The 24,178-nt window shown below is 45.4% G+C and overlaps 1 protein-coding gene across 2 annotated transcripts; it reads right to left on the bottom strand.

The window, feature by feature from the left end:
• Positions 1-192: 192 nt before the first annotated feature.
• Ccnk (cyclin K) lies at positions 193-23,696 on the bottom strand. Of its 2 annotated transcripts, XM_052738928.1 has the most exons (12): positions 23,567-23,666; positions 21,185-21,216; positions 15,781-16,028; positions 15,259-15,340; positions 13,487-13,618; positions 9,895-10,000; positions 9,245-9,302; positions 8,083-8,252; positions 7,457-7,746; positions 6,901-6,934; positions 4,252-4,326; positions 193-1,478 (listed from the first exon to the last, which is right to left on the bottom strand). In XM_052738928.1, exons 3-12 carry the CDS (start codon positions 15,975-15,977, stop codon positions 853-855), a joined length of 1,770 nt encoding a protein of 589 aa, XP_052594888.1. In that variant the 5' UTR covers positions 15,978-16,028; positions 21,185-21,216; positions 23,567-23,666; the 3' UTR covers positions 193-852. The 2 variants fall into 2 exon arrangements, with proteins under 2 accessions (XP_052594888.1, XP_052594889.1); XM_052738929.1 differs by lacking the exon at positions 21,185-21,216 and having other exon boundaries at positions 23,567-23,696.
• Between the last annotated feature and the right edge of the window lie 482 nt (positions 23,697-24,178).

Raw genomic sequence — 24,178 nt, 5'->3', positions numbered from 1 at the left:
TGTGGCCAATGGCTGACCTACAGTGCACACTGAAGACCACTCATGGTTACTCCCAGACCTGGAATGCGAGGGTATCTAAGCCTGATCCCTCTAGAAGCTTGTGTAGCCTAGAGAATACCTTTTCCTCCAAAGCAGGCTGCTGCTTCTGCAGTGGACTGCATGTCCTTTACTCAGGCCCCACACAGACAAACAGTAGTTTCAAAACCATTTTATTTGGGTAACTGACTGAAGGATTCTCATTTGTAACCAAGATGGAATTCACAGTATGTTGTTACATTCACACTTAAAAAATATATCTCTATGTACAAGACTTTGCAAAGAGATGTAAACATACATTATCTTCCAAGTACACACCTCCTTTCTCCCTGGAGGAAAGGAGACATCCATCCAGCACGGCAGCCCCTCCAGATGACAGAGGACAGACTTACAAGCTAAGCGGGACCACCTGACCTACTGGGGCCAGAGGGAGCAGCACTGAATGGAAGGACAAGAGCAGACAGAGGACACAGCTACCAGCAGTTGAGTTCCCGGGAAATAGGCACTGATTTCTACAGGAGAGTCACCCCTTTCTGAAGCTGTTTATGGAGCCAGTGTGGCTGCTGCGTCTTCTCTGGTGTAAGTGACTCCATGCAGGACAGACGGCGGCTGAAAGGGGATGTGGGCACACCACATCAGGTGCTGTCGGGTGCACTGTTTTCGTCCCAGGTCCAGCCTCCCATACTGTAACTATGTGGCATATACAAGGTACCCTGCTGCTACCCACCCAATCTACTCTTCAAGTTGGTTGGAAAACTCTTGCTTTTTAAAAAAAAAAACAACAGCAAAAAAAAACCCAAGGGAAAAGGCATCATGTTATCTCATCCAAGCTGCCCGCCCTAGCCCTCCGACAGGCGGCATGCCAGGTGGAGGGATGGGTGGGGGAACTGGGGGCTGCCCTCCAGGGGGAACAGCTGGAGGTGGGTAGCTGGCTGGTGGCAAACCCAAACCTGGAGGAGGGTGAGGAGGGACTGCATGAGCGGGGGGCAGGCGTGGAGGTGGGGGTGGGAAATTGGGGTTGTAGGTAGGGGGAGGTGGAGGGTAGCCTGGGGTAGGGGGAGGAATGGTGGGTGGGGGAAAGGAAGCTGGAGGTGGGGGAACAGGAGGTGGGGGTGGGTTGGGGGGGTAGACATGGGGGTGGTAGGGAAGGTGAGCAGGTGGGCCATAGGCTGGGGGGAGGGCACCATAGGAGGGGCCCTCGGTCTTCATCATGGATTGCAGGCTCTGGTAGCCTTCTCCTGACATGTAGGAGCTGGTGGTAGACATCCCAGTCATATAGCTGGAGGGCGGTGGGGGTGGAGGCCGATGTGGCAATGGTGGGGGCTGGTGTACAGGAGCTGGGTGGGCTGGAGGAGGAATCTGGACTTTGGGGAGATCACTTGCTTCCACTGGACCAGTTGCTTCAGCTTCACCTAAGGCAGGAGCGAGAGGAGGCTTCCGGTCTGTAGAAGAGAGACATGTCAGTAGGAAGGCCCTGGGGCCAAGAGGGCCAAGCAGCTTTTAGGGACCCCCTGGCAGCCTAACTATTCATGGGCACTGGTAAGGTGCTGCCATCCCCCAGGGCTAGGTTACAGAAGAGCAAGGGGTGATACCACCTCTGTGGCTCAACAAGTCTAGAGGTCCTGTACCTGCACCTTCCCACAGGGTCTTCTACAACATCCCCAATGATGCTGGGTCCCCGCCTAATTACTAGGCACAGAAGGCATAAACAAGCTCAGCCTAATTCACCTCTCCTAGCACAAACAGGTGGGGGCTTTCTGCCTGTCTGTTCCCAAAGCCTGAGCCTGTCAAATGACAGAGATGACAAAGTCAAACAAGAACCAGCACTCCACAAGAGTGGCATTTCTGTCTGTTTTACTAGAAGGAGAAAGATCAAGCTCACTGCCATTTCAGATCCAAAGGATGGGTATGTGGACAAGCGTGCAGCAGCAGCACTCTTGAGATCGCATTCAGAACAGACCACAGACCTGTCCACAGCTGACGGGGCTATAGGCTCTACTCCTCCAAAGCCTCACAGTAGGCTTTGGCTTGGCCTGTAATCCTGAGTCATGGCTGGACCTCTGGAAAATGATCCCAGGAATCTCCCCTATCACCACCACATATGCACTCAAAAACTGTGTTCTGGGGATACAGAAATGGCTGAGGGGTTAAGAGCATTTGCTGCTCTAACAGAGGATTCGGGTTCAGTTTCCAGCACCTACACAGAAGCTCACAACTGTCTGTAACTCCAGTTCCAGTGGATCCAGTGCCCTCTCTAACCCCCATGGGGGCCAGGCATGAACGTGCTGCACAGACGTACGCACAAACACAGCACCCACACCCACACCCACACAAATCACGTGCCCCTTCACAGGGCCGTTCAGGAACACAAGCACAGGAGCAGACCTGCTGGCTACAGAGACCACCTAAAGGGAGTGAGGTGAAGAGCTCCTCAGGTGAAGGCAAGCAGAAGTCTGGCTTGGCAACAGATATGTCAGAGGGCCTTGACTGGGATGATTAGCAGCCACCCTCCTCCCTCAACAAATGGCCATACGTATCTGTTAAAAATCTGCTTAAAGTCTGGGGCAGACAAATGCCCCTTGTTTCCAAAGCTAAGTGATGTGTACTTTGAAGTACAACCCCTTTGATTCCTCCTATGCCATCCCATGACCAACTGGGTTGTGAACATGCATATCTAGCTTTAATAAATGACTTCTGGGGTCAGGTATAGGCTAGGCTAGACACAGAAGAGTTGGGATTCAAGACTGGCCTGGGCTACACACAAAGACCCTATTTAAAAAAAAAAGAAGCTGGGCAGTGGTGGCACACGCCTTTAATCTCAGCAAACTCAGGAGGCAGTGGCAGGCAGATCTCTGTGAGTTCAAGGCAAGCCTGCTCTACAGAGTGAGTTCTAGGACAGCCAGGTGTTACACAGAGAAAACCAGTCTCGAAAAATGAAGCCAACCCAACCCAACCCAACCCCCAAAGCTGAAAAAAGAAACTGACGACTGACTGCAATCTTTACCTCTGGTTTGTCCAGTACCCAGAGTACTTGCCCCTTGTACTGTGCTGGGGTAGAGGTCTCACCTCTGTGTCACAAGCTGCAGCCACACAAGGCCCCCAAATGTCCTCTAAGCCTGGCTGTTGACCTTAGCATTTCTTCAGTTCATAGAGTTACACCTTTCTCTACCACCGATTCCTTCCTCCCATCCTTCTCACAGCTACCACAGAATCCCAGGGACCTTGTCTGAGGGAGTGCCTGTAGCCTAGCCCACTCATCCATCTTTGCTGCCACATCTCCCAGCAGAAGAGCAATGGTTGCCAGATAACACTTTCTCCAACTAGCCCCTTCTGGAGCTGACCTGGCTCCCAGGTACTATGTTCTGGGCTGGTCTGTAGTCAACTTAACAGGAATTCCTGTGTTCTGCAGGAAAGGGGTAGGATCTGAGGCATCTATAGTAGCTGCTTTCTTTGCCTTGAGCAGGGCAGGAACAACTTGCTGGACTACCTTGGGCTCCCTACATGGGCCATATCTCACCCAAGCTAAGCATGGTGCTGCAGACCACTCATTGAGATGCTATGCCTTTTCAAATGGAGACCTGGGATTGTGCTCCCCAGAGCACATATCACCTCTATTCTCAGCACTGAAGCCTCTGTGATTGCATATGGACACAGAGAGAGCCACTTGGCAGCTGTTGGCTGCAGGCATGAGCTCCACAACTGGGGCTAGTTATGCACACCCACCACCGGTCAGTACAGTCAACTGTCAGAGCCTGGAACCAGCTCTCCTGCACCCATTTCTGAGAAGAGTACACATAAAGAAAGCTGTCTGAGAAGCCTCCCAGCCCATGTAGTCCAGGGACCTCTATACCCTTTCTGCTACTCTCCGGTGACTCTCAATAATTGCTCATTCTTCACGACCCACCAGGAAGACATCTTGTCAGGAGGAAGCAGGTGAGAGACCGCAGTCTGAGAACAACTCTGTTCAATCTGGATAGATGGTTCTCAGCTGGTAGGGTTTGCTCGGAAATTCATTCACCTCATGTAGTTCAGTAGTTCTGGGTGTGGCTGGTCAGTGACATGTCAGGTCTGCAACATCTACAAATACCTATTTGTGAAACTAGCAGTTTTGAAAGCTCCTTCCTGGTGCACAGCTATCTTTGCTGGACCCTCCAGGGCATCCCTCCAGTAGGTGGTCTCAAAGATGCTGGGCAAGTGGTATCGGCAGGCACATACCTGGAGGTGGGTGTGCTGGAGGCAATGGTGGGTGAGTGATCTCAAGTTTGGGAATTTTAGGTGGTGGTGGTGGTTCTAAAAAGAAAAAGTGGATTAAAAAGTCACCTATACCCTCTCACGTAACTAAATCACATAAGCAGAGAGTTCTTTGGAGAAAAAGAACAGGCATGCGCAAGGCATCCCAGGAGCAGGAAGAGCAGCAGAGCCACCATGAACCCATCAACCCTGCTAAAAATTAACAGCACAGCTCAGACACCTCCTCAACATCAGGACCAGCTGACTGCTCCCTGTCAGCACACTGGCCTCTCTGTCACAAGTCCTTCCAACAACTTGAAGGGGCAGTGAGCACTCAGAATACAGACAAGCCCTGCATAGCAGTATCATGTCACCAAGCCCCCTGGGTGCTTACGAGACACTCCTTCAAGTCTACTTTCTCACTCTCATGTGGATTTCCAGCTGGCAGGCTGTCAGCTGTGCATTAATTGTGGAAAGCGGAGATCCAGAAGCAGATGAGTAGATGGAGAGAGAATGTGCATGTTCAATAAATAGCACCAATCCAGGTAGAGGCAACAGCATAGCCTCAGGGCAGGTGCCACACACCACCAGTCCCCAAGGTAAATGCGAGGTCACCAGAACATGCTACAGAAGCCTAAACCTTAAGCAGGCACAAAGTTCGTGGTTGACCTTGAGTTCCATCCTGCTTGTTTCTGTGGAGGATTTTGTCCTGGAACTCTAGAGCAGCTTAGTTCTGGCCCCTCTACTGGTTTCTCTCCCACACTGCTGACTACTTTCTCATGGTTTCTGGTCACCAACACTGGCTGGATTCAGGCCCAGATACCCTTTTGCCCCATCCTCTCCTTCCTCAGCCCGGGGACCCTCTCTATGGTTCAGGTGCATTTCCCTCCCTTTCCTTAGCTTTAGACATGGCATTACCATGCAGTCCCAGGATGGCCTTGAGCCTCCACCTCCAGAGGACTGGGGTAACAGGCTCAGCTTGCACAAATAACTGAACTTCCAGGCTCTGCCGCCTCTCCTCCAGAATCACAGCCCTGACTCCACACTGCATCCCTGGACCCCCAATCAGTACCTTTCTTGACCTCCTCTCTCACTCTGTAATTGGTACCACTCCCATCTTCCTCTCCCCACAGCCAGGACAATTAAAGCTGCTGCACAGCTGTGTGAAAGCCTTTCTAACAGCCAAATGAAAAAGTACAGGCTGTATTACTTCATTTCACCTGACACACTAACACTTTATTTCAACATGTACTCAATATAAAATCCTATTCATAACTTTTATGTTCTCTTTTTTTACACAGCCTTGAAATAACACTGTACTCGGGAGGTAGAGGCAAGTGGATCTTTGAGATCTAGGCCAGCCAGAGCTATCTAGTGAGACCCTGTCGCAAAACAAAACAACAACAAAAAACAAACTAGAAGTAACAAATGAAAGCCTTGGAAATTTGGTGATTTTATGCTGACAGTTCCTAGGATGTGGCCATGTTTCAAGGGCTGGCCTGGCCTCAGTGGCTGACAATCTGTACAGCATGGGGAGCTCCCATGTCAAAGTGCATCCCAGATCCCCCTTCCTGGCCTGAGGGCCAATGCCAAGGTGTGGCCAGTATCTTTCCACACCTAACCATTTATCTTATTCACTATCCTACTAATGCTGTCAGGAACCTGGCCTCAAATAAGCCGACCCTGCCGTTCTCCTGCATGAAAATCTTTAAAAGCTCCCAACAACTATATAAAGTCTGATTCTCCATATGGCCTCTGTGATCTGGTCTCTGACCCAACTTGGGAATGAAAAGCCAGGCTTTCAATCCTAAAAAGGGTTCTTCACACTAATCAGACTCCTCCTGTCTGGCCTCACTCTCTCAATTCTTTGCTTCCTGCATCCTTTCATCACAGTGCTCTGGCTGCTCAGAGGTAGGCCCTCCCTCCAGGGTCATGGTGGGCCAGTTTCTCTAACAGAACCACATTTGCTTATCTTGACTGTAAATCCTACACGACACGGATCACAGCCCACACTGGTTCTTACTCTCAATGCCTGTCACTGAAGCTAAAATTCATTCACCTGTACTGAACTCATCATTCTCCCAGAGAGGTGAGGAAATACAGCTTTAACTTGAAGACCTTACAACACTGTGACTTTCCAGAGTGCAATGAGACTGACACAGGCAAATGACTCTAATTTCATGCTCTTGAATCCTTCAGATTCTGCTTATCCCATGTTAAAGCATATTAAGTAACTTGTGAAAAAGAAAACAAAAAACACAGCATTACAAAGTGCTTTGGCTTTCTTAAGCCGCTAGGATATGTCCAGAGATCACCTGTGTCCTCTGGCTGCCCACAGGCTCTGGCCCTCCACTGTCTTCTAGGATGGACTCATCTCTCACCATAAACACCATTGCAAAAGTCAGTCATTCACCTACACCTTCATATGTATTTCTAAGCACAATTTTTTACTGACAGTACTGTCTCCACTTACTGACACCTTTAGTCAAAGTACAATCTAAAAACAGACAGTCTGGTGATGAGCAGAGATGACAGCACTCTTGCTGGTAGACAAAGGCAGCCATGGGCTCTAAGCTTAAAGCTGCTGTACACCTGAAAGTCGGCAGAGAAAGGCGAAACTGGAGGCCTGCTTACCTGCGGCTTTAGTTTCTTCCTTGGGAGAAACCACCTGTTATGAAAAGAAGCACAACTGTGAACTGAGCCTAGTTTGGGGGAAGACAAGGCTAAGAATGGCAGAACATGGCCTCTGGCAAAACACTGTGACCTGAACTTGCAGGGCACACTGTTGGCACCTAGGAGGTCATTTCTGCTTCCTCTTGTCCCCATAAAGCCTTCAGGCCCTTGGTGCATGTAAAGCCTATGGGCTTCTGGTGGGAGCTCTGGAACAAATGGCTTCCTTCCCTGGTCAGACTGCTGCCATGGGGAAGATGGTGCTCCACCACCAGCAAACTTTATAAACATTCCATGCCACACACTGGAGCCAGGTCCCAACAGGTTTCAGAGCCCACTGGGGTAAGAGAAGCAATGAAGCTTCTCCTCCTAGCTCTCTGAGGCCATTAACTTCCTGACTTCTGGATGCACAATCTGACTAAATTTTGGTGGGTTCATCTCTTGCCTTGGGTGTTCATGGGACCCCTTAACTAATGGACTAGCATCAGAGTGTGATGCCAGCAGCTGCAAGCCCACTCACCACAGTGCGCTTCGCCTGTCGGGGAGGACTAGGCTGTGGGGACGGCTTCTTGGGCTGCTGTGCTTGCTGCTGCTGCTGCTGCTGCTGTTGCTGCTGCTGCTGGGCGGACTGCTGTGAGTCCTTCTGCGGTGGCTGTGCTGCTTCAGAGCCTTGAGATGGCTGTGACTGTGGCACTTGTGGCACTTGTGGTGTAGGTTGAAGAGATGGGGGCTGCTGCAGCTGATGAGGGGTGTGATGAGGCATCTGTTGTTTCCCTTGTGAGTAAAGATCCAGGATTTGGTGGCAGATGTCTAAATGACAGCAACATTACATTTACCACAAACCAACAACATTTTAAACCAAATTTTACCTAGCGGAGGAAAAAAAAAAATCACCTCTGATTCTTCTAAGAACTAATAAGTAGCAATAACATTTCAAACTCAAAATCTTTGTTGTGCACAAAACTGGGCTCTATTTTTAGTTCATTAAGCTCTGTGCACGTTCAAAGGAAAATCATAGTAGGTAATCTAAAGATGCTACTGAAAAACCAGGATAGCTACTGATCTGGGAAAGTCCACTCTTAGGACTTGGGGCCCACAAGGAAGAGTCATCAACATTCTTAAAAGGAAGCTAGGCATGCCAGGTACCTTCCAGAACATCAACAGGGACATCTTGAACAAACTGTTCCCACCATCTCCTGTACATGGGCTTGGAGGTCCATTCTTGTATTTCAAACTTGCACAAGCGTCCCGCAAGATACATTACTGCTACAGCTATGATCTCTGGCTCCCACTGCAGTGACAGGGTGGTGCAGAGACTAGATCAACAGGAAAGAAAACCATGGTTTGCACTGGGATAGCTAACATTCATGACCAAATCAACACACAGAAATTAGTTTCATATTTAGCAACTAGTCAGACTGCTTACTTACCTACAAGAGCCAAAAGTATTACCCATTAAACAAGCAAGTCTTTAAGTGCCAAAATAAGTTGCTGTAAACCATGGTTACCAACTTGCTTTTTAAAGACATGAACCATAGCACATTTCAGAGACTGATGCACAATGTGACAGATGAGATCAGGCTGTGTCTTCTTTCTAGCTGCTGAGAATCCAGACAGTGTACTGTCTGCAAAGGAACTCTCATGGTTGCTCAAACAGTCTGTAAGTCAGATTCCAGATGTTTCTCTGCAGGCCACAGAGTGCAATTGCCAACAACTATAGTCACTGGCTCATTAGGGACATTTAAAGTTCTGAAATCATCACGAGAAACCAAATGGGCCCTAAGCAGTCCAGCATCCACTCTCATTACATAGTCTTCACCTTCCCCTCACACCACACTAATGCAATAGGATGAAAGAAATCTGTGTGGAGAAGCACATGACCTGGAGTCAGCTCTGGGCAAGTCAATTTTCTTCCACTTGGAGATAATGGGTTTGCACTAAATGGCCCATACACCTCTGCATTTTTTTTTTTTTTTTTGAGACAGGGTTTTTCCGTGTAGCTTTGCGCCTTTCCTGGAACTCGCTTTGGAGACCAGGTTGGCCTCGAACTCACAGCACCTCTGCATCTTTTAAAACATGAATTCGGCGGTGGTACACACCTTTAATTATAATTATATAATTATAATACCACTCGGGAGGCAGAGCCAGGTGATCTCTGTGAGTTCAATTCCAGCCTGGTCTACAGAGTGAGGTCCAGGGCAGCCTCCAAAGCTACACAAAGAAATCATGTCTCAAAAAACAAACAAAAAAAACCAACCCCCCCCCCCCCACAAAAAAAAGAATTCAATCAACATCTGAACACACATACCTGTCATTTACAAATGTCCATGCCATTTGAACCAACTTTTGAATTTTGTTTTTATCACCTAGAAATGCAAAAAAAAAAAAAGAGGTAAATTAATAGGAATAGTAGAAAAGAATTCACAGGAAGTCACAAGTATTTACTTAAAATCTATCGTGTGTCAGCACAGCAAAGAGCTTTTGTACAGAAAATGATGACAAATGACATGGGTTCACATCCTACCTCTTGATATTCTCTACATGACCTGCACTGAATCACCATTTATGGGAAATGTGGCTCCAAGGCTAATTTTATTAGTCTATTTAAAATCCTGACTCATTTCCCTGTCTCCTATCACTTGGCAACAGGATGACAGAACCTGTTTCTGCATAAAGGAAAAGCATTAACAGCTCCATTATTGCACTGTCTGAGTGAGCCACGGTCTGGGTACATTAGACAGGGAACTTTCTGTTTTTCTCTTTTGAGAAACCTAATCTAAGTACTGTCAAATTAAAAAGATTTGATTTTAGAATGAAAAGTTTTTAAAAAAACAATTGGGGATATGGTTCCAAGGTAGAACACTTGCCTAACAAATGCGAAAGTCCTGGTTCTATCCCCAGCACTATAAAAAACCAACAATTCAACAACAACAGAGTGAACCCCCCTTGTCTCCTTACCTTTGAGCTGCTTTGCATATTTGAGTAGGAACTGGTATGGATGTTCCACTTGTAAATCAAACTTTATGGTCTGCAGTAAGATCCTCTCCAGCACCATGACTTCTTCCTACAGTACAAATGTTGAAAGAGTTGATTATGACCACAGGTCTCTGCCTGCCCTGCGCTCTTAGTTCTATCTTAGCAGATGTTCTTTGCTCCTTCCTACTTCCACTCAGCCTTTTAACATGGGTGCACAGTGATAATCTTAAAAACTCAGAAACAGGTGGACAAACCAGAGACAACCTTTAAAAAAAAAAAGCAAAAAGCAAAAGCTTTTAGAGGCTTTATTATGGCAAATACACAAGCCACCTTTGAAAACTAGGCCTTTAAAACCTGATTTTTTATATTGAGTATATGTATGCTCATACAAGGGGTGTGTATGCCATGGTATATATGCGTAGGTCCAAAAACAACTAGGTAGCTCTGGTTTTCTCCACCCATCTTTATGTAGGTTTTGAGGTTGAATTTAGGTCCATAGGGTTGCACAGTCCCAACTGAGCCATCTCAGTGGTTCCACTTTTGGACATTTTGAGGCAGGGTCTCATTCCAGCCCAGGCTGACCTGGAACTCACTCTGCAGCCGAGGGTGGCCTCAAACTCACAGTGACTTTCTCTGTCAGCCTCCCACGTGCGATCCATTCTGCCAGTCTAACCTTTTATTTATAGATCATGAAAAAATGTAATCCCTCAGGACCTTCCACTGGACGCTGACATGACAGAGGAAACAAGTGGCTTCACAATTCAGAAGCTGTGTGCACAGGGAGAGATTGTGTGCACACAAGCTTTATCATTTCCGAGCTTCACTCATTTATAAAAGATGCTGAAGAGAGATCATTCTATCTGAAATGCTACCTCCAACCTTAGCCACATAAAACCCTTTCTTTGTCCAGGGCTCACTCTTGCTCTTTACAGACTTCTGTACATCTCTTGCCATGTATACCTCTGCTATTGTGACTGGGAACTTACTGAGCTTATAGAGTGACTTGGGAAATGGAGACTTTCCAAACTTTATAGAATCAGTTATGCATATCCCGCTAACAATCTTTTCAGCTTCGAACAGTTTCAGAGTGTTCTGTTTTATACAAGGCTTATTCTTTAGAGTTTTACTGCTATATATTGATTCTCTGTTCTTCATACTTTACTTTAGCTAGTGCCCTTAAACAGGTACTTCTGGAAGTCGCCCATCACACAGCCCGATGATGCCTAACACTTACAGATACTGTGGAATTAGAGAGGAAGTTTGTTTGGCTAAAGAAAGGGTTTTGTGGAGGGTGGAAAATCTCTCATCACTAACTCTTGCACAAACACTTGAGTTCTGGGAAGAGGAGATGGGTAAGAGGTTCTTACCCTGGAGCATTATGTCATGGAATGTAGAAGACTCTTTAACATTCAGTATTTCCCATCACATGGCAAATTTGAAGTTTTCTACCATAGTTTCATAGTGTTCTCTCATAAAAGCTTTCTAAAATTTTAGGAACTTGCACACTGTAGTAAAACCACCTTTTCTTGCCTATTATTATCATCAGTGCCTGCTTCCCAGAGGCACCAGCATTTCCTCTAAATGTAGAAATCATCTTTACTGAATATGCCAATGACTTCCAGGCTGTGGCCCTTTAGTCTAATGAAGACAGCCCCAGGTCTAGTCTCCCTGTGAGTTTCAGATACTCAGTTAATGGGGGTAATTACAGGTCTCCCTGCAAACACCATTCTCCAGGACGCTTTATTCAGCCTCTGCTTGTCTGCACCTCTGGGTAGATTGCTCTCACAGCATCTTCAAATGATCTTTTAAAGCATGTACCACAGCTAACGATCAGGTAAATGATTATGGGATTAAAATCTATCCTGCCAGTCCATTGTAAGATCTACTAAAGCAAAGACAACACCCTGTTTTGCAAGGTGTTTTACGTCTAGTTTTAAGATAGAAGTTGAAAAAATTATGTAATGAATATGTAAAAAATTAGTATTGCTGGGAAAAACAGTTAAAACAAAGCTAGTACAAAAAAATCCTCCAGCTAACCACTTTATTTTTCCTGAATACTTACACTGCTAAAACAATCATTTCACCTCTGCCTAGGGAAAATGTCTCCCTTGACATCTTTATCTTCTTATCTGGGTGCTTCCCAGTGCCTCTTAGCTCCCACATCATGTCTGGGAGACTGTGCATGGTAGAGAGGAAGTACTGAAGGTTAAAGGAGGGTCCTCCAAAGTACCCACCAGCAAACAGCACTGCTGTCACGTGCCTTAGGCCTACAGTGGTCCCAGATCTGTGACATCTTACCTAACCCATCTTAGCTACAAAGATCACTTGCCCTGCAGCCAAGGCTTGGCTGAAGCACATGACTAGTCAAATCAATGACTTAAGATCTCACTGCTCTGTAGAAATCAGATGTCCATGGACATAGAAAACATTCTTTGAGGGCACATTTTTATAAAAATAAAATTGCACTTCTGGTTACTGCTAATGTAAGTTCTGAGTAGGTTCAAATGGTTATAAACAGGGCAACATATATAATTAAATTCAGGTCAGAATGATCCACAGTCACAACCCTTACAATGCATTAGTGTTAGTCATAACCACAATATATAGATGAGTATTCTGGACCCTTGTTAGTTCTGCAAAGCTGTAAGGAAAATGACTGCATGTTTTATACACACATATAAATGTTGCTTTGGAAAAAGAGAAGATAGTTGTTATGAGATACTACAAGATAGTTAAGAAAGAGAAGACCGGGCAGATGAGATGGCTCAGTGGGTAAAGGTGCTTGCTTCCAACCCCGACCACCTAGGTTTGGTGCCCAGTACTCCAGTATGGATAGAGAGAACCAACTCCCTCAAGTTCTTTTCTGACTTCGAGAGGTGTGTGCACACACATATATGTGTGAGATACTTGATTACACTGTGTAAAAATATGTCACTGTGATTGGTTTAATAAAAAGCTAAATGGCCAATAGATAGGCAGGAGGTATAGGCGGGACTTCTGGACAGAGAGAGTTCTGGGAAGAAGAAAGAGGGAGTTGCCAGCAGACACAGAGGAAGCAGGACATGCAGGAGGAGAGGTAAAAGCCTTGAGCCATGTGGCAACGTGTAGATTAATAGAAATGGGCTAATTTAAGTTACAAGAACTAGTTAGAAACAAGCGTAAGCTAAGGTTGAGCTTTCCCAATAAGTCTCTGCGTCATTATTTAGGAGCTGGTTGATGGGACAGAGAAAGACTCATTACACACGTATACAGGCATTCAAATACAAAACAAATACAAATGTAATAAACAATCACAACAGCGCATGTCTTCTGAGTCAGAAGCAAGTCAGCTGGGAATGGGAGTCTGCTGAATCTACTGGACATGCTGCCATTCTCAGAGTTCTCAAAGTGCTGTCCTGCACATCAGGAATACTTGGTCAAGCCTAGGCCATATGACCTCCCCTTGCAAAGCCAGGAAGGCTTTCCCATAAGGTCCTCTTAGGAACCCAAGAACTGGCAGGCACAGTAAGTAGCTTAGAGCCCTTGCCAACACTCCAGGTGGTAAGATTTGAAGGCAGGAAGTTTGGGTTCTTACCTTTGGGTCATCTCCAAACTGGCCAAACTGCACATCATTTAATAAACTACGAGCTGTTTTGATGATATCTTTACACTTTTTGGGCGTTTCCTCTACTTTCCCAGCCAGAAAGAGACAACAAGCTCCTGTTACCTAAAAGAGGAATAGACACTCTTGACTGGTTAGCAGAGATCCCATGAGACAACGTGAGAATGTCCTGACCTTACAGTTAGCCAGTCCTCAGTTTCCTATCCACAGCTCATTGCAAATATCCCAACCCTCTGAAAGCTGGAAGGACAAGCTAAAGAACCCTAAAAATAAGTGGCTTTATAAACCAACTGAAATTTACAGTCTTCAGGTTGTGGTGTGTTTGTGTGTGTGTGTATGTGTGTCTGTCTAAGATGCATGGCACCTCATGGCAACTTGGGTATGAGCCCTCAGCCTGCAACAAAAAGAAACATGATTTTTTGAAGATAACTGTCACGATACAAAGAGAATACTGAGGGAACAAAGTCCCGGGTAATTCCTTTCCTCCTCTAGATGGAAGGACAACAGCTCAGTGAGCAGAGCCTGCTCTGGAAAAAGCAAGCTCAGCCTGTCAAGGCCAAGGCCACACTTGCTTTCCTCCCTGCTGTGATCTAACGTGTGCACCTGCTCTGCTCCCCAACTTACATGTTGAAACTAATCCCTAGAGTGGTAGTACTTAGGACTACTACCCTCCTGAAAGAGGTCTGAAGCAGTCTGCTCCTCTCTACCACTACCTGAGGACACAGCAAGAAGGCACACTTTCTATGAAGAATGGGCTCTTACCAAACACTCCATTTGTCAGCACCTTGATCTTGAACTTCCGACTGTCAGGACTGAGAGGAATTATGTTTCTGATATAAATTACTTAGTCGAAAGTATTCTGTTACAGTAACCCAAAGAACTAAGGCAGAGGCCCCAGAGTTGCTTCTGGGCCCCTTCAATTCTACACACTATACTTGTCATATGATTCTGACTGCACCGGATGTTAGACACTGCCAGTGGATGAAGCTGACACCGACACTACCTCCTTTAAGAACCTCACAAGCCAACAAGGAAAACAGGTATTAAAGGCTTATTACGAGCTGACTCAGCTTACCTTCCCATCTAGGGTCCCCTCACTTTTTTTCCCCCAAATGATTTTTATTTTATGTATATCAGGATTTTGCCTGCATGTCTGTATGTGCAACAGATGCATGCTGGTGAGGGAGTCATATCCCCTGAAACTGGAATTATAGGTGCTGGGGATTGAAATGGGATCTTCTGTAAGAGCAGCATGTACTCCTAGCCAGCCAAATAGAGTTCCTGACTGACGACTGGTCATCATACCGTGTGCCTCCTTCTGCATCTTCTCAAGCTGTTTCTTTTAGACTGCTGTCCTAGCCCATACCAGCCCCTGTATATTCAAAACTTAGCTTTCTCCTGGCACTCTCTCCCTTGCATGGTCTACTTCCTAGATATAATTAATATCCCCCTTGAATAATACCATCCTGTCAATACACTTAAGTTATGGTCTTACTTAACCCAAGTTTATCTTGTGAAAGATAACAAACAAGTAAACTGTTACATAAATTATAGTAAGACTATGGTCCATACTGACCCAAACAAAAAAAAAATTTCAACAATGTTAATTGGAAAAAAACAAAATTCAAAATGGAATTTGTTTATATATAGCATGTACCCATAAAAACAACCATTTTCTGGAAAATAAGATGAAAAGACTCATTAGCCAGTAAGTAGAGATAGCAGCACTTGAGAGTTACACTTACGTATCGTGGGAATTGCTTGAAGGAATGAAACATATAGAATCGATGAAAGTAAATGATTCCAGTTGCCAGGGTGTCATAGTGTCTGTTGTTCTGGTTAAGGCTTTGTCTAGGAATGGCTACAAGTTATGTTCTTAGCTAACTAAGAGAAGCAACAAGGACAGCCCATATCAACCAAGTCAGCCATCAAGTAAATGGGTGGGAATTAGAGGCTATCAGAATTCTAGTGTCAGAATGAGTACTGCCAAGATTTGTAATTTAGCAAGCCACAAGAAATACTTGAGATGTGATCTTACTAGGGCTGGTTTTCTCCTAAGTAGCCATTTGCTCAACAGCTAAGTCTACATATTTAAATGATAAGACAGAGACAGAATCCCTGAACAGCCAGTCAGATAACTTCGACATCAAAGGTACTGAAGACCCGTGCTAGTGCACCAAAGGACTGCATGTTTGTCTATAGCAGCTAATCTAATTCTTAGTGGTGGAGAGCTTATTCACAACAAATCCCACAGAGACTCAGGATACAACCCCAAACGTGTGCCCACATCAAAGATGAAGCGAGCCCCCTCTCGGCGGTACCGGGCCTCAGTGGCTGGATCAAGTCCTTCAAGTTGTGAGGGTGTATGAGCCAAGTCCTTCTTATCCCAGTACCAGCATGGTTTAGTGTGGTCCAGGTTTGCTGATGTGACTGAAGGGCTTGAATTTTCTTTGTTCTCCTTCATTTATTGAAGTAGCCTTGTTCTTCCCAAAAGGGCCTCTGGAATGTTACAATCCTAAGAGAAAGAAGGAAAGATGCAAAAAGGATGCCACACTATTAATAATTTCAATCATAAATAATCCATAATCACACAACATGGCAAACAAAGGATCAGCTGAGGAGCTGGAGAACACTGTAGGTGAGAGCAGCTCAGACTGATTGCACGCCTTTAATCCCAGCACTTGGGGAAGGAGCCGTGTCTGTGAGACGCGACCAGAAAGACCTGAACATTCTGCCCGAGGCCAACCTGGGGCCCAGCTGCTGATCCTGCGAAGCCCAACAACTTGGAGGTGTTGGCGGGATTGCCCTACTGATCAACCTGTTCAGCTGAGATCCATTTGGGAGAGGTTTCAGAAGCCAGCAGCCTTCAGTCTGAGGAAACAAGATCAGTTGAGGAATTGGTGAGCAAGCAAAACGCGACCTGAGAACGCAAGAGTAGGAGCCGTCTAGCCACTGAACCAGATCACCAGAGTCATAAGCCCATCCTACACTGACCAGGAACAGGTAAGGCCCCATCTCCAGACCGGCAGACCAGGTCTCTAGCCCCTAGGCCCCAGCCATCAGAGTCCCAGGGGCCAGGCAGCTACCTTTCCCTGCTCCCTCACCAAGAAAACCATCCCATGTGACACCAACAACCATTAGAACCATAAGCCCACCCTGCACCAATTGCTCCCTGAGACAGAACCCACTAACTGATTGGACTAAGCTGTTCCCAGAGAAACAGAGCCCAACAGCACCGATTTGACCAAGAACTCCTAGTGGACCAAGACTAACAATTAGAACAGAGAGGCACCTTCAGACACAGACACCGCCTGCACCGAGCAGAGGAAGCGATGAGTAGATGCCAGTGCAAAAATACAGGCAACAACATAAAGACCTATATGACACCATCAGAACCTAGCGATTCTACACCTGCAAGACCTGAACATACCAACGCAGAAGAAGCAGAAGAAATCAATCCTAAAAATAACTTTAAGAAGATGATAGAGGCCCTTAAAGAGGAAATAAAAAAATCCCTTAAAGAAATGAAAGAAGGCCGGGCGGTGGTGGCGCACGCCTTTAATCCCAGCACTCGGGAGGCAGAGCCAGGCGGATCTCTGTGAGTTCGAGGCCAGCCTGGGCTACCAAGTGAGTCCCAGGAAAGGCGCAAAGCTACACAGAGAAACCCTGTCTCGAAAAACCAAAAAAAAAAAAAAAAAAAAAAAAAAAAGAAAGAAAAAACAAACAAAAAATTGGAAGAAATCAAAGAAAGCCAAGAAAAAGTAATTAAACAGATGAAGGAAACAGGTCAAGATTTGAAAATTGAAATCGAGACAATAGCGAAGACACAAACTGAGGGAATGCTGGAAATAGAAAATCTGACTAAACGAACAGGAACTACAGATGGAAGCATAACCACACAACATGACTGAGGCAAGACCCCTCAACCCCCAACGTGCTACTGATTGCTAGTTCAAAGTTCAGGGTACTCTCTCCAAAGCCAATTCAACACACACCCTAACTGAATCCAGCACTGATCAATCTGAGTTAATGGTGGACAGCATTCCATACCCTGAATTTTAAAGCTAAACACAAGTCTGGATGCCCTGCTTTCTCTCTGCCTTTTTTTTTTTTCATTGACATATAGCCTCTGTTGCTGGTTTAGATTCCATTCTTCAGTACAACCTGGGCCTGTCTGACACCCTATGCTCATGTTCCCATATTACCCATCTCTACAATTAGCACCTACTAGTCAGATTTCCTGGTTTTTACTTGATTGCTCTGATGAATGTCATAGGATTGGTTTAACTCACACACAGTCTCTAAGCCAAGCACAGTACTGTGGGGAATGGGCAGGAGGTGGTCCATGAGGAAGCATCTCCTTTAGATTTTTCTAGTTTCTACCCCCTCAGACCCTCCAAAGGCTCTAGGTTGACAGCAGATGGAAACAAAGAACTTACTTAAGGTCACCACAAGTCAGTGCTTTGCAAAGTGGCTCAAAAGCAACATTTTCACCCTGACAGCAGAAGAGTTCCAAACGAGGGGGTAGAGTCAGACAGTCAAGTGAGCAAAAACCCAGTTTCAGACTCAGGGTAGAGGCCCATCATTGCATCTAGCGGCCTGCCTTCTTCAGGGCCTGTATCATTTCTGGTGGGAAAGCTGACAACCGTAGGGCGGAGCACTCTGCTCCCGGCACCTGGGCTGTTCTAAAGGGAATCTAGTCTTTCCTCCAGCAGGAAGAACTAAGCAGCTGGAGAGTGCATCTGTTTGAACGGTCCAGGGAAGAACTCTGATAGACTTTAGGAAAAGTCTCCAAAAGGAAGAAAGGGACAGAGTGGTGCAGAATTAAGAGTTTTCATCTTTAACCCCACAAGAAATGAAGGGGAAGCAAACTGAAAACAGAGGTAGCAATCAAGAGTGGCAGACATTGAAGGAAAATTAAAGGATTAAAAGTCACCAAGGTATTCAAGGGACTGGAGAGATGGCTCAGCAGTTAAGAGCACTGGCTTTTCTTCTAGAGGTCCTGAGTTCAGTTCCCAGCACCTACAGGGTGGCTCACAACCTCCTATAATGGGATCTGTGCTCTCTTCTCTCTATCTGCAGGTGTACATGAAGACAGAGCACTCATACATTAAAAAAAAAGTCAAGGTATTCAAATGGGCAGTGAGTTAAGAACACCGAAAGGGGACTCTGTGGTGATGGTCACACATCTTTGAATACTGTAAGAACTACCGATATCTCAATAAAGTAGATTCAAACACACAAAAGAACATTCTTAGAAGTGAAAATATGGAGAAAGAAACCTAAAGCAGGCACTAAGGAATGAACAAACCATGACATAGCTATAAACATTTTGTTACTGTTTTTTCTTCCCAGCATAAAAAAAGAATATTTGCAATCAGGAGAAAGCCCCATAGGAAGGACCGTTTTGCTCTCCACTCCTCTGTCTGTCACCACGGCTTTACAGTTAATTCATACATAAGTGAGTTTTTACATAGATAACTGTTTTTCCATATTTCTGCAGGCTGAGTTTTCGGGTAGAAGTTCCCATGAATATCTCAGGTTCTTTAAACCTAATACTTAGAAAGCCAAATTCCTTCCTCTTGCCTCCCAGCAGAACCAAGGACCTAGGCTGAGGAGTTTTAAAAAAAAAAGGAGAAAAATCAACACAGAAAGGAAGCCCTTTCCTGAGGAGGAAAGAAAAGTTGGAGGAAGATGTGACAGGTGATATGTTAGGAGGAGGAAGTAGCTCCTGAGAGAGGATCTCAGAGGCCGGAGCAGAGTTGGGTGGGGGAAATAACCCAGTGAGCAGATGAGGCTGGAAAGATCTCAGAACACATGTGGAAAACCATACTTGTTCAGGTCTATAGTACCTTGATGTCACTGGTCACACTTCATACCAATAGTGCACATAACAGTACTAACTGGGTATTCACTAGCCTTCATTCATTAATGAGACTTTAGTTTAGAAAGCAGTTTATACACTACTGAGCGTCAAAAATTGGTGTTTACAAAATTCTTACAGTCTTCTGGCCTGGAGCTAGCTATGTAGTCCAGGCTGGCCCAGAACTCACAATCTGGGATTACAAGTGTGCATTACCATACCTCGTATAATCCCTCCCACCTCCTTTCATTCTCTTTTCTTTGAGATAGGTAGGGTCTCTGTCTACATACCCTTGGTTGTCCTGGAACTCACTATGTAGACCAGGCTGGCCTCCAACTCACAGAGATCCTCCTGCCTCTGCCTACTAAGTGTTGGGATTAAAGGTGTGCATCTCTACACCTTTTTGTTTTTAATCTCTCTCTCTCTCTCTCTTTTTTTTTTAAAGATTTATTTATTGTGTATCCAATGTTCTGCCTGCATGTATGCCTGCAGGCCAGAAGAGGGCGCCAGATCTCATTACAGATGGTTGTGGGAATTGAACTCAGGACCTCTGGAAGAACAGCCAGTGTTCTTAACCGCTGAGCCATCTCTCCAGCCCTGTTTTTAATCTCTTATGTTACTTTATTGTACATTTAATCTCAAAAATTTATGTGTGAGATATGTGTGTGTGTGTGTGTGTGTGTGTGTGTGTGTGTGTGTGTGAGAGAGAGAGAGAGAGAGAGAGAGAGAGAGAGAGAGAGAGAGAGAGAGAGAGAGAGATTGAGTTGGTTGGCTATGAAGTATGATCCAGATACTTTGTAGGTCACGGCTCAAAAAAATTTTCAGTTACCATGTCACACAATGTTTTCTTAGTCTCAGAATTTATCACTGAGAATTTGAAGTTAATGGAGCCAAAGAGACAGCAAACAGCATTGTAGAGTTAGCAAGTAAATTAGGCAGAGGCCTGATTTGCTGACTCTAAGATACTGCATTTCCTCAATCTGCACATTACTTTGTTTCTATAAATGCAACACTGCATCGTAGATCACTTTTATGAAGACAGGGCTTCCTCTTACAGCAGGTGAGATTCTTTAAACTTTACTATTTTTAGTAAGTTTCACTTTGTCAGTTTGAGTTTATTATCTTTGCTTTTACAAACAGTGGAGCTAAGGATGTAGCTCCATGGTAGAATGTTTGTCTAGCGTGCCGAGGACCTAGACTCAACTTAGCACTGCAAAGAAAAAGAACATCTCAGTGTCACCTAACATGTTCCTTATTTTTAATACATTGTCTGTGTGTGCATTTATTAATTTGAGAAGCACAATTCTTTTAAAAAAGATTTTAAATTATGTGCACAGGTCAGCAGAGGTCAGAGGCTGGAGTTACCAGGACATTGTGAGCCATCTGACTTGGGTGCTGGGAACTAAACTTGGAATCTTCTACAAGAGCAGTATGCATTTTTTTCTTCTTTCTTTTCAATATCTACATTCCATAGGAAAAAAAGTTGTTTTATTTTATGTGTATGGATGTTTTATCTGCATGTGCGTCTGCACCATGTGCATGCTTGGTATCTTTGGAGGTCAGAAGGCAGTGTCAGATCCCCTGGGATTAGAGTTACAGACATTAGTAAGCCACCATATGTGTGCTAAAAATTGCACCTGGGTCCTTTGGAAGAGCAGCTAGTACTACTGAGCCATCTCTCCAGCTGCTGGTTGCAGTCTTAACTTCTGAGCCATTGCTGTAGCAGGGAGAACCATGGTTCTTAGACACTTTGTTTGTGATTCAAATATTAATCTGAGGAAGAACAAGACTAGAGCCCCATAGCTTACCTCTGAGGATCTTTCTTCAGGCTGACATCAACCTGCCAATCAACAAGTCTAGTTTAGTAATAGGACCACAAATCAACCTAAAGATATATGTATCTTCTTAAAGATATATGTACTTCTTGTGCCAACTAAGATATAGACTATTTTATCCTCAGATGAAACCTAAATGTACTTATGTCCAGCAACCCACTATTTACCACAGTGTAACCAACTCTGGGTACATCCATGTGTGGCCTCCTGTGTGGGCATATGTAGAGGTTGGAGGATGACAGAAGGATGTCATCCTCAATCTTACTTTTGAGACAGGGTTTCTCACTGAATCTGGAGAAGTTTCAGCTAGATGGGCTGGCCAGCCAGTGAGGCAGAAGGATCCACTCTGTTTGTAACACTGGAGTTACAGGTGTATCATGATGTCTAGCTTTCTAGGGTGCCAGGGGTCTGAACTCTGGTTTTCGTGCTTGTATAGGAAGCACTTTACCCTCAGAGCCATCTCTCCAGTCCCATTTTTTTGGTATGTATTTTTAGAAAGATTTATTTTTTCATTTATGTGTACATGTGTGCCTGTGTAGGTTCCAGTAGAGGGCACTGGATTCCCTGTGGCTGAGATTCTAAGCTGCCAGGAACTGCCTGTCATGGGTGTTTGGGAACTATGCTCAAGTCTTCTGAAAGAACAGCAAGTACTCTTAGCTGCTAAGACATCTCTTTAGTCCGAGTTTCATTCTTTAACAAAAAAGAAATGTAATCTGCATCACTTCACTTTTTTCTTTCTGAAGTCTGACATTCATCAGTTGTTACATCAAAGAGATAGCTGATCTTACTCTAAGAAAATTCCAGAAGTACTAGCCTCTACTGTAGTTCTCCACCATTACCTGTATTTGTAGATATTCTCAAAAGCTCTGAACAATGTTACAACGTTGAAATTACTCTGTAATGTAAATGCTATCTAATTTATCTGATCTAAAGAATACGAATTACATTTAACCCAACTAGGTATTGTTTAAAAATTCTTCAATTTAATTCCCTCTGACTATCATTACCCAAGTTTAAAGAACACAAGCAGAGAACTCTTTTCTTCTTTTTATATACTCAGTGAACTTGCTGCATTCAAGCATCATCTCCTAAAACAAGCTCACTCACTTTATGTCAAAATCATGATCAACTAATAATATGCCCAAATAATACAGCAAAATATGTGAATACCAGACAAAAGGAGAAAATCACTAAAACCAATTCTACTCATCACAGGTGATTCTTTAGCAAACAAGGATCTTGGCAACACTGACAACTTTAATCAAAATGTTTACCAACATTACTAAGGTCATCACCCATCTATTCTAATTCACTCAGCAAATACAGTTTACTAAGTGTCATATAATGGTCTAGGTACTGGGGCTTGAAATCCCTACACTTTCCTGGAATCATTCATAGAAACGTGTAATGCATGTCCACAATAACAAGGTGTTGCCCAATTATTCTGTAAAAAAAACAATATATATCAAGATATCACCAGGGTCGAGTATGTAAAACATAAAAAGCCAGTCTTTAGCCCAGACTCGTGGCACATGTCTTTTTAACTCCAGCACTCTGGAGGCAGAGCATTCTTTGACCTAGAGGCCAGCCTGGTTTACAAAGAGAGCTCCACATCAGCCAGGATTATACAGGGAGACCTTGTCTTAAAAAAAAAAAAAAAAAAAAGCCAGTCTGTAGTAGCTGATCAGGCTGTTTCTTACATCAGATCACTTATGGAAAGGTCCGTTTTATTGGCAGTCCTAAGTTAAGAACACCACCAAGTACATTATACATGTTAAACTGTTGAAAAACTTTCAGATAAACATACAGATGTATTTCGACACTTACTAAAGATCAATTTCCCTAACAACAAGCTGAACCAATCACCCAGGAGAGGATGGTGTCTGGATAAGAACAAGTCTAACTGAGGAAGTCCCCTTTTCTTCATTCCTCGACCTACTCTTGTTCCACGGTCCAACAGTCACGGAACGCTCTCCAAAGTCTCAGGCCTAAATAACAGAGGGATCCACATGCCGGAAGAAAGTAGTGGTGGCCGGTCAGTCTGCGGCAGCGGAAGCCTCCCTCCCTTTTCTCACCTGCTAGAACCCACCCCTCAAATCGCAACCATCTTCCTCTGGGAGGTCGGCTACCAGTTCTTGGCATTAGTGTCGCACCCCAAGCCGCAGATCCTCTCCCGAAGCTCCCTCGCCTCCACTCAGCGTCGCCTGATAATTTCAACGTGTATCGGGGTTAGAGGGCGGCGGAATCCGGGAAGTGGAACTCTCCCAGAGAACCCAGGAAATTGGACAAACCCTACTCGGACCACCAGGTGCGCGGAAGGTGAGCGGCGCTGCCCGCTGTCAGCTAGATACTCACCCCTCGCCTCAGGCAAACCCCTTAGCAACGTCTCTCCTTCCTGACAGCAGCCATCTTGGATGTGGAATGTCGGGGAATACGTCATCACCCTGCGTCTCGTGACGTTATAAGCGTCTGGAGGGGCGGCGAAAGTCAGGTGCTCATCAGCCAATTAGAAGAGAGTAAAACTAAAAAAAAAAAAAAAGTAACAAGTCTTTCGTCACTTCTCCGCCTACCCTGTGGCCCTGTGGCCTGCCGCCTGTAAGGGGAAGGGAACCGCTCGAATTGGTCCTCCCATCCGCCCCGCCCAAATGGCGAAAGGGAGTTCGGGAGCAACCGAACCTGTTAACGGAACTTGGGTTTGAAGGCGGGGCCAGGGCGCCCGTCGTTCAATCACAGCGCCACCATGGGCGAATTCTAACCAATTGTGTCCTTGAGTCTGGCTCCGCCCTCGTTGCTGCTGTCCAATGGCTAAGCAGTACCCTAGCAGAAGGGCGGCTGGGCAGCGGGGCGGGGCCGCGCCGAGGCGTGTGAGGTGCGGGCCAATAAACTGAGGCGGCGGCGGCCTGTGGGCGGGGCCCAGAGGCGGGCGGAGCCGGGTAGGGCCTGGGCGGCGGGGCTGTCTCTGGCCGC

Source organism: Peromyscus californicus, unplaced genomic scaffold, assembly GCF_007827085.1.
Source record: "Peromyscus californicus insignis strain IS unplaced genomic scaffold, ASM782708v3 Scaffold_15__1_contigs__length_86483966, whole genome shotgun sequence".
Classification (NCBI taxonomy): Eukaryota; Metazoa; Chordata; class Mammalia; order Rodentia; family Cricetidae; genus Peromyscus; species Peromyscus californicus.
The sequence above is the reverse complement of the archived record's forward strand: the minus strand, read 5'-3'. Positions and strand labels throughout refer to the sequence as shown.